Genomic DNA, 11,358 nt, shown 5'->3' on the forward strand with positions numbered 1-11,358 from the left:
CTTGTGGGCATTTAAATTAGTTGCACTCCTAAAATGACTTCCCAAGGCTATTTTGAACCAACCAATTGGTGGATCGTAAAATAATCCGAACCCTTCAAATGATGATCCACAATGGTGTTGATCCAATAGTTGTTTCCACTTTTGAATCTTTCTTTGGAATTTCATCGTTTTAGCTCCATTTTTCACGATAATCCATAAATAACCCTGAAACACCAAAAACAAGAAAAATACATTAGTAGCACCGCTTTAAATGAGAGAATTACATGATTTTTCTACCTACAATTCACACATAAATGTGCTCATCACATACTATGTATAACATGGGGCGTACTTGTGTTATACATGTTAAGTATGTTTCATACGCATAGTACCCATTAGATTGAGTCCGGAGCCCTACTTTTTTTTCCATATATTATATATTTACTTACTGACCTAGTGAAATCCAATTAGGAAGTACCCGTGTTTATATAAGTATATTGCATTCATATAGGTGCGAACATGTGTTGCTTACACATGTGAAGCCTAGAGTTAGGAGCTTTGCCCCATTTGTAGACTAGGGTAGTTCATTTTATATGGCTACGACACGGTCCTAGTACACTTATCAGTCTGTCTTGAGTCGAGATTTTCTTGACTTAGCTAGATTAGAATTAGGGCTGGTGCCCCTGGTTAGGATTTGTGTGTATGTGTATATACCTATACATACTGATCATGTATATTATGGTTCTTCTCTTAGTCAGAGATTTCTTATTAATTTCAATCAGTTGTATCCATCTCGAATTCAGATCTAAATTTCGTCAGTAGATTTTTTACCGCCATTACCTTGGCTAGGTTTAGTCCTTGATCTGTTGATTATAGGGTTTGACCCGTTGTTGTATATTCTCAGTCTTTTAGTTGATCACCTTTCTCTGGTAACCATTGTTCATACCTTTGGTTGAGCTGTGGGAATCCTTTGTATAGTCGTTATGCTGCCGGATTTTATCTAGAATATTTTTGAGCATAACCGCTATCTCTTAGAGTTAGGAAAGCCATGAGTTTACCTTACCTTACTTCCTTGTCTAGCGTCGTTATGCTGCCGAATTTTTCGCAGAATATTTTGAGCATAACCGTTATTTCTTAGAGTTAGTTAAACCATGAGTTCACCTTGCCTTGACCTTCTTGTATAGCCGTTGTGCTGCCGAATTGTTCGCAACACATGTTGAGCATGATTGCTATCCTTTGGAGTCCGTTTACCTTATCTTGATTCCCATATACAAGCTTTGATTAGCTTGGAACCCACTTCCAGTGAGAACTTCTGATTTGATCAGTTGTATTTATATCCTTTCAGTTTCATTCGGTCAGTGGCCTGTACATATTGTGCTTGTGGTCACAAATTATTTGTTACCGTTTGATTATGTATCCACTCTTTTGTTATGTCATAAGTTCATCCTGTGTATTCATTGCCCAGTTGGATTAGATCCTTACTTGTTTTGTCTTGAGATCTGGCCGATAGCTCATTTGCTATTCCTATGACCATGGTCTATCATTCTGATCCTTTTGATCGCATAGTTGATGATATTCATCTCCAGATTTAGATCCGGTTTGCGACCTACTTTTGTCAATGGCCGTGGTCTATTGTCTGATCTCTTGATGATCTCTCATCTTTGATGAAAAATTCCATGTCCCAGATTGTATCCTTCCCGTATATTTGATTGTCAAATTTATTCTTATTGTTTACTTAAAGGTTATCTTCTCTCCCTTATCATCTTGTTCTATCTGAGTGTCAGGTCTGATCATGGCGAATAATCTGCTAGACAAGTGGATAGCCGAGACCATTAAATCTTTTCCGCTGAGGTGTGAAGAATGGAGTATCACTGAGCGTTTCATCGGTTCATTTGCTCATCTGAATAGTCGCAGTATAAATTGGAAGTTTCTTCAAGCAGCTGCTAGATGTTGGGATCCTGTTTTTCATGTATTCCGATTCGGGTCTTTTCAACTCTGTCCTATATTTGAAGACTGGTGTGCCTTGTTAGAGCTTCCTCCCGAGGGACTCTGGATCCGACCTTCAAGCACAGACTCCCCTCATGATCTTTTTTGCAAACTTTTTGAAAATAAGATCGTGAAAACTCTGCCCTGCTTAACTGAGAAAAACGTGCAATTTCAAGCCCTCATTGAACTGTTTTCTAAAAACGTCGATCCTACTGACTCCCGTTTTCAGGAGTGTCGACGTAATGCCTTAGTATTTGCTGTCTTTGCACGTCATGTTCTTCGTAGAGACTCTAGTGCTGCTCCTTTCACCTTGTTGACAATCGTAGATCAGATAAATGAGGGGAGAAATCCTATCCCTACAATGCTAGCTGAAACCTTTTCTGGCTTAGACTTTATTGCTAGTAAAAAGGTGCAGGATAACTTTTTCGGCTGTGCCAAGCTGTTATATGTGTGGCTATGTGAGAAACTCACTATCCTTCAGCCATAGAACCGCATTGAGTACACCCTTAAAAGTTTTCATTCCTGGAAGACAAAGATTAAGCAATCTCAATTTAATGAATGACACCATTGGTTGCAGACCATAGGAGAAAACCAAATCCGTTGGGTGAGTCAATCATGTCCACAAATTGTTACCAGTACTTGCCCATACTCATTTGTCCATCTTATGGGTTTAGAAAAATCATCTTTCTATGCACCTTTGTGTTTCCCTTCTCAGATTATTGGAATCTTGTGTCCTCCTAAGGTCATCACACCACCTTGTTGTGAAGACCTTACTCCTGATCTCATTACATCCATAGTAGCTGCTTGGAGAAACAAAATCACGAAGAGGAGATCCGCTTTCATGTTTAAGGTTTGAAAGGGAGGAGTATTTGGAGAGCCTGCATTCCGAAGAGCTCGATTTGGTGAACCATAAGGATCTTTGGATCGAGATTGTCATTTCTTTTATTGTTTTCATTTGTTTTACTTGAATATAATCAGAGTCAAAGATTGTAAATCTGATTTCATTATAGATGAAAATTTAAAGAAAGAAATTTTACTTGATACATGTTATAGACAGTCAATGATTCAGGGTTTCAGCATTTTACATTGTAACCAATCGTTGTCAATATAATCAATACAAAGGATATTTGTTTTTCTTTTCTCTCTATTGGTGCAAACTATCTTATTTCATTTGTCAATCATTTAATCTAGTTTGTTAACTTCCAATCAGGATTCTGAAAGATAGCAACCATCGCTCCCAAAAAGGACTCCCAAGCTAAACCTATCTGGTCTAGACCTACTTCAGTGTCTAGACTTGTTCGTCACTTTGATTCCCCTGTGTCATCCATAGTACATTTACCTTCTTTACCAGAGTCTTCAAATTCCTTTGAAGTAAATCAAATGGCAGACCCAACTGACCTTCTGTTGAGTATGCAAGAGATGATGAAAAACCTCACCCGAGACATGGCGGGGATGAAAGAAGAGATGGCAAACATGAAGACCCAGATAAGTGATAAGACTTCCACCTCTAGACCTGTACTTCAGCCTACTCGTGCTACATCTCCGGAAGCGCGTAGACCTGCTATCTCGCCTTTTGAGGTTGATATAGATGATGCCCAATATGCTGCAGAGTATTGTGCTCCGGGGGCTGATAGAGAAAAAGAAAAGTTCGAAAAATTTGAAAAGGAAATGTCTGAAAAATTTAGCAAGATGGCTCATGAGATGGAGCAGATGAAGGTACAGGGGCCAAAGAAATTTGATGTCTCCGAATTAATACTGTCTTCAACAGTATCTCTGCCGCCCAACTTTAAAGCCCCGGATTATGATAAATATGACGGAACCGGATGTCCGCGCAATCATATGAGATGGTTTATCATTCTATCCCAGTAGTACGGTTTGAGCCGTGAGCAGATGGCCCAGTTGTTCCCGATCTCTCTGACAGGAATAGCCAAGAAGTGGCTTTTGAGGCTGAAGCCGGAAGAGGTGAGAACCCTGGAAGACATTTCTGAGAAGTTGATAGAACAATTCTCGATGGAAGAAGGCATTGAGGTCACGAAGAGAGACCTCAAACAATTGAAGCAAGGTCTTCAGGAGACCTTCACCTTCTTCATCAGGCGCTGGAGGCGCAAATCTGCCCAGCTAAGCCAGAGAATGACTGAATCAGAGCAGATAAAGCTAGTTCTGAAGAGTTTGTCTCCTCAGTATTTCCATTTTCTGGCACCTCAGCATTATCCGAGTTTTGATCATCTAATCAAGACTGGTACTCAGACTGAAGATGCCATAGCAAAGGGTCTGAGAGCAAAAGTTTCTACAGAGATCCGAGAAGGGAAAAGACCTATGGTCCAGCCCAAAGAAATTCATGCTATCAGTTACACCAGGCCAGTGGCCAGAGTTGCTGCAGAGGCTGCAAAAACGCCAAGGAGAGTTGTGTATGACAGAAAGTTTGATCCTCTTCCATATCCTATCATAATGATATTCAAGAGGCTTATGAAAGACAGGAAGATCCGACTCCCGGATATCAAACCTCCACCCAATCCCTTGCCCGCATTCTGGAAGATGGATCAGTACTGTGAATATCACAGAGGTCCTGGGCATTTAACCGAGAACTGTTTAGCCTTGAAGCATGCCATCCAGAACATGATTGACAAAAATGAGTTGGCAGTGGAGAGACCAAACGTCACTCAAAACCCACTTCCCAACCATCATGCCATGCCTCCTCCTACTACCAATGCCATCTTTACTGATGAGCCTTCGCTTGATCCTTCAACTCTCATTTGTACCATTACCCCAGAAAAAACCTATGTCATGAAGTTTGATGATGGGGAGTTGGAAGCAGTGGAAAGGAGGGAACCATATATAATTTCATTTGACGACGATGAATTGGCTGAATCGTCTTCATCTCAGTCTAGTGTATTTCAGACTGATAATGCAGGAAGAGTAAAGAAAACTCCTTATGTCTTAAGGGCTGAGGACTTTGAAGAAGTTGATCTATTGTTGTTAGATAACCATTGTGACGAGATGCGTCACATGACCCGAGGTGGGCGTGTATTCAAACCCCAGGAATTATGTGTAGAAAATCCTACAGAAGTTGTGCGAAATGCGGAGAATCCGAGGCAGAACAAGGTCAGTGTAGATGAGGAAGAAGAGAGCTTGCTGAAACAGCTGAAGAAGACTCAGGCTAATATCTCAGTATGGGGTTTACTCATGGCCTCGTCCAAGCACAGAAAGTTAGTCCTTCGAGAGCTTAACTCAGCACAAGTCTCTGTAGACACTACTCCTGATGAGCTGGTAAGCTTAGTTGCCATGACAAGAGTGTCTAAGACTTTGTCTTTCACTGATGATGATTTGCCTTCTGAAGGCCGAGACCACACAAAATCTCTGAAAATCACGGTCGTTTGCAACAAGAAAAGAGTACCAGAGGTGTTGATTGACAACGGCTCTGCTCTGAATGTCTGCCCGTTGAGTACTGCAACAACCCTTGGATTTGGTCCTGCGGATTTCATCCCATCTGAGCAAGGTATTCTGGCGTACGATGGCACTCGCCGAGATGTGATCGGAACTCTGGTCACTGAAATACAGATCAGAGGAGAAGACTTCGAAATAGAGTTCCAGGTTTTGGACATCAAAGCCTCATTTCTGCTATTGCTTGGCCGCCCTTGGTTGCACAAGTTTGGGGTTGTTCCATCTTCTCTTCATCAAAAGCTGAAGTTTCTTCGCAAAAACGGAGTGGTAACTGTAAAGGGAGACCCAGACCTTGAAGTAGAGCTGATTACTCAGGACCTGACTGTGGAGAAGGCTGAGGATATTAGTTTAACTGGATTTTCATTAGAGGTGACTGCCATCACCTTTAAAGAAGCTATGAATGAGGAAATTTGTTTCCTGACCAGTACAAACTCAAATGTCGCCAGGATGATTCGCCGACAGGGATATATGCCAGGTGAAGGGCTGGGTAAATACCATCAGGGTTTGACCGAGTTCCCTGAGTTCGAATCCTTCAACGGTCTATTTGGGCTAGGGTACAAGCCCTAAAAGAAAGAGGTTAAAGAGATGAAACAGTTGATGCGGAAATGGGCTGAATGTTGCCGTAGAGGGTTGGAATTACCAATGGCGCCGATTAATTTGATAATGAACGGCCGGTTCCGGCAAGAGGGCGCAGATGTCCCTTTCTGTAGCTTTGCCGAGGCTTGGTTGGACGAGATTTCAGGACAAAGGTTGCCAGGTTTTGAAATTTTCTTTGATCTGGAATTGGAAGATAAGCAGACCGGTATGCAGATTGCAGAAGTTGAGTCTGAAGCTAATTGGGCAGAATATGTAGAGCCGAGCCTTCTGAGTTCAATGTTTCTTGAAGATTCGCAGACTATTGTTGTGATTGATCAGAGGACCTCAACTCTGAACCCTACTCACTTAATCACCCCGGCAGAGGAACCGTTGACCAACTGGACCTTTCAGGTCATACCTCAGGTTACTTACCTAAACAGTCGTGTCCCTTCAAAAGAGTCTGTTGTCCGTAAGTCCATGTCAGTCTTTGAGTCTGATTCAGAGTCTGTTTATTCTAATGATTCTTTTGATGCAGGTACTATAAAGGTCAAGTCTTCCGAGGTCGATGGCGATTCCTCTTCTTCTAGCGGGATCGAGTCGGATGCTGTTTCTATCGTTGATTCAGATGTTATTTCCATGCATAGTTCAGAGTCAATTGACACAAATGTCAATCTATACATTGAGTCTGTAAATTTGTTTCAAGAGTCTATTGTAAAGCCTGATGTGGGTAATTCATCATTTCATGTACTTGATTCAGCATTCAATGAAATAAAAGATTCTTCTGAGTATATTCCCGTCCCTACTTTTATTTCTACTGTTTCTGCTTCAGAATCTGATAAACTTAATAATAACAATCAAGACTCCCCCTCTGATGAGGATGCCGACGACACTCCCCCTGAAATCAAATACATGATTCAACAGGATGAGACTCGTCGAGCAAAACCACTCGAAGAGGAAATTGAAACCGTGAATATCGGTGATGAAACCTTAATTCGGGAGATTCGAATTGGCAAAATTTTATCTCTTGAAGAACGCGAGGAATTAATCGTCCTGCTTAAAGAGTTCAAGGAAGTTTTTGCTTGGTCATATGATGACATGCCAGGGTTAAGTGAGGAAATTGTTCAGCATCGATTACCCTTAATTCCTGGTATTAAGCCAAAGAAGCAAAAGGTCTGAAAACTCAAAACTGAATGGGAGTTGAAAGTTTATGAAGAAGTTAAGAAGCTGTTAGAAGTAAAATTCATTCAAGTGGTTGAATACCCAGAATGGCTTGCAAACATTGTACAGGTGCCCAAAAAGGACGAGAAAGTTCGAATGTGTGTCGATTTTCGAGACCTGAACAAGGCAAGCCTAAGGATGACTTTCCTCTTCCAAACATTGATCTCCTGGTTGATAATACAGCTGGGCATGCTCTTCTATCTTTTATGGATGGATTCTCAGGTTACAATCAGATTAAGATGGCGCCCGAGGACCTGATGAAGACAGCATTCATTACTCAGTGGGGTACCTATTGCTACAGGGTGATGCCGTTTGGTCTGAAAAATGCTGGTGCTACATATCAGAGGGCTGCTACAACTCTTTTACATGATATGATCCATAAAGAGGTCGAGGTATATGTTGATGACATGATTGTAAAAGGCAAGACTCGACCTGAGCACACTGTTGCCCTGAGAAAGTTCTTTGAGCGGATAAGGAAGTATCAGCTTCGCCTAAATCCTAATAAGTGCGTCTATGGTGTTACTTCAGGAAAGCTTTTAGGGTTTATGGTCAGTGAAAGAGGGATCGAAGTAGACCCGCAAAAGATTAAGGCGATTCAAGAAATGCAGCCGCCGAAGACAGAAAGGCAGATCCGAGGTTTCCTTGGCAAAGTTCAGTATCTGAGACGGTTCATATCACACCTGACGATGACGTGTGAACCCATTTTCAAGCTTCTGAAGAAAAATTCCTCGAAGAAATGGAATGAAGAGTGTCAGGAGGCTTTTGAAAAGGTTAAGCAGTGTCTATCCTTGCCCCCTGTTCTATCACCTGTCATTCCAGGCCAGCCGTTATTGTTCTATCACCTATCACAGATACAGCGATGGGTTGTATGCTTGCTCAGCAAGATCCGGAGTCTAAAAGGGAAAAGCCCATTTACTACATCAGTAAGAAGATGCTAGAGTACGAGTTAAAATACACAGTTTTGGAAAAGACTTGTCTAGCATTAGTTTGGGCTACCCAGAGGCTTAGACATTATTTACTTTCGAGCAAGATCTTTTTGCTTTCACGAATGGATCCGCTAAAATACTTGTTTGAGAAGCCCGCCCTTACAGGAAGAACCGCAAGGTGGTTGTTGTTATTGTCTGAATTTGACATCACCTATGTCACTCAGAAATCAATTAAAGGGCGTGTTGTTGCTGAACAGTTAGCTGATGCACCTATTGAAGAGAAAGCTTTTCTGAAGGCAGAATTTCTTGACGAAGAGATCATGGACATCGAAGAAGAAGCTTCGAGCACTAAATGGCTTATGTATTTTGATGGAGCTGTAAACAGTCGAGGCCAAGGAGTAGGAGCTGTGCTTATATCCCCTCGGAAGGAGTATATTCCTGTCTCTATCAAGTTGCGGTTTGAGTGCACCAACAATATGGCTGAGTATGAAGCTTGCATCGCCGGGTTAGAGGTAGCCTTAGCTTTGGAAATTCAGGATATTGATGTGTTTGGGGATTCTATTTTGATCATTTGCCAGATTAATGGACAATGGAAAACTCGAGAAGATAAATTGATCCCTTATAACACTAATTTGGAATCTTTGGTCAGAAAATTCAAGAACATCACGTTCACTCACTTGTTAAGGACCAGAAATCATTTTGCTGACGCTCTGGCTACTTTGGCCTCAATGTTGGATATTTCTGTATCAATGGAGGTTCAGCCGCTAGTTGTTAGACTTCAGTGGGCCCCTTCGCATGTGAATGCAATAGAGATTTTAGCAAGGTGTCCAGATGGGAAGCCTTGGTACACAGATATCAGGAATCTTATTGCTGGTAAAGAGCATCCTCCAGAAGCTTCGAGTAAAGAGAGGAAGACTCTTCAGAAGTTGGCTGCCAACTTTATTATTTATGGTGAAGAGCTGTACAGAAGGTCATTTGATGGCATACAACTTCTCTGTGTTGATGAAGACAAAGCTGCAGAGCTTATTGAGCAGTCCCATGAGGGAGTTTGTGGACCTCATATGAATGGGAAAATGTTGTCAAGAAAGATTTTGAGACTTGGATTCTATTGGCCCACAATGGAAGCAGACTGCTTCGCATTTGTGAAGAAATGCCATAAGTGTCAAGTCTATGCAAATCTTATTCATGTACCTCCTTCGGAGTTGCACTCTATGACTTCTCCATGGCCGTTTTCAGTATGGGGAATTGACATAATTGGGAAGGTTCATCCGAAGTCTTCGAGCGGGCATGAATACATTCTGGTCGCAATTGATTACTTTACGAAATGGATTGAAGCCGCTTCGTATGCTTCCATTACTTCGAATACAGTTGTGAAGTTCATCCGTGCCAACATTATTTGCAGATATGGAGTGCCTCATGAGCTGATTTCAGATAATGGGTCGCATTTCAAGAAAGAGGTGTTACACCTGTGTGAAGAATTTAAAATAAGACATCACAAGTCATCTCCTTACACACCTCAAACAAACGGGGCTGTAGAGGCGGCAAATAAGAATGTTAAAGTCATTATTAGCAAGATGACTGAGACTTATAAGGACTGGTCGAATAAGCTTCCATATGCCTTATCGGCTTATCGGACATCGATCAGATCTTCAACAGGTGTAACTCCATATTCTTTGGTGTACGGAATGGAGGCAGTTCTCCCCGTTGAGGTAAAGATTCCCTCTTTGAGAGTGATGATGGAAGCTGACTTACCAGAATCTGATTGGGCTAGAGCCAGACATGATGAGCTGCATATGATAGACGAGAAGAGGTTGAGAGTCTTGTACCATATTCAGGGATATCAGAGGCGAATCGAGAGAGCTTTCAACAAGAAAGTTCGCGTCCGAGATTTGAAGCCTGGAGATCTTGTTTTGAAGTCCTACAGGGCATCGGTATTTGATCCAAGAGGTAAATTCAGGCCAAACTGGTCTGGTCCTTATATAGTTGATGAAGTCTTGCCTGGAAAAGCCGTAAGACTCCTCAATGAAAATGGAGAAAAATTAAATGAACCTACAAACCTGGATCAGTTAAAAAAGTATTATGCTTAAATACATCAAGACGCCGTCTTTGATCGACTTGAGCTTTGAGCCAACAACCTAAATGTTTTAAACCATTTTGCAAACCCTTTGGGCCTATAAACAATTTGTTTCTTTGATAAACCCAAACTAGGGGCATTTTTTTTTATAGATATATAAAAAAAAAAGAGAGAAATGTTTTGAACTACGTTATGACCTGATCCCTTTTTAAGGGTACGTAGGTAGCCTGATCAATTCAGGTTCGGTCACGTCTTTTCCAAAGTCCAAATGGGGCGAACTACGCAGACCTGATTCCCATTTTTTTTTCAGGGATACGTAGGCAGTCTGGAGGGTCCAGATTCGGTTTAAATACACTCAAACACACCAAGGTTTACCCTTTTTGAACCTAAGCCTACCTGAAAGTCCTTCTGGTGTATTTAGGCCCAGGTTTGTAGAGAAACAGAAAAATAAAAAAAATGATGGAGTCTTCGACCCGCTAAGCTGAAAACCTGAAAGGGCAGTTTAGGCAAAAATCAGGGCATTGAGCCTGCTGGATGAAAAATCTGCAAGGGCAGACAGTCTAGGCAAAAATTAAGGCGTGCGGTCCGCTAAATCGAAAACCCAAAAAGGTGATTTAGTCATGGCAAGACTTCATGAAGGACAGAGCTTTCTGAAAGCCGGTTGAACTTCTATTTTTCTCTTTGGCTCTTCTTTAATGTCTGAGTAAGTGCCATTAGAGCTTCTTTTGTTACTCTTTGAGTCAGGAGATTAAAACTAAACAATCTGAAGGGATAATAACCATGATGGAGATCTTGAAAAGAGGTTGAAACATCTTTAAACATGGTATTTAAAAGACTCTAAGAGTGGTAGACCTTTAACCATTTTAAAATGTTTATCAGTTTAAGAAGCAGACTCAGTCTCTTTTGGAGTCTTGTTTAAAACTCATCAAAGTGTTTGGTCATTGTCTATCAAAGTCAATCAGTTGTCGAGTCAAAGTCAATTTTTAAATTCCTGTTTAGTCAATATTCCTCCCAAAGCTGGGGTGATAAAAGCTCAGAGGTTCAGAGAGGCAGAGAATTTGTGGTTCGTGTGGACAATGTAAAGCAGAGCAGTGTTCAAATATCGACAAGCTTTCAGCTCAGTTCCGATATCAGCAGATGGTAGAGATGAAAAAATTT

General features: G+C 41.3%; 1 protein-coding gene across 1 annotated transcript; it reads left to right on the forward strand.

Moving 5' to 3' along the window:
* Window positions 1-3,855: 3,855 nt before the first annotated feature.
* On the forward strand, window positions 3,856-5,973 carry LOC143859713 (uncharacterized). Its single transcript, XM_077370363.1, has 2 exons — window positions 3,856-4,385; window positions 4,527-5,973. The coding sequence occupies exons 1-2, from the start codon at window positions 3,856-3,858 to the stop codon at window positions 5,971-5,973; spliced, it is 1,977 nt and encodes a 658-aa protein (XP_077226478.1).
* The last annotated feature ends 5,385 nt before the right edge of the window (window positions 5,974-11,358 follow it).

This window comes from Tasmannia lanceolata, unplaced genomic scaffold (assembly GCF_043159265.1).
Source record: "Tasmannia lanceolata isolate RefF3 unplaced genomic scaffold, GAP_Taslan_0.1 ptg000036l, whole genome shotgun sequence".
In the NCBI taxonomy this organism is placed as follows: Eukaryota; Viridiplantae; Streptophyta; class Magnoliopsida; order Canellales; family Winteraceae; genus Tasmannia; species Tasmannia lanceolata.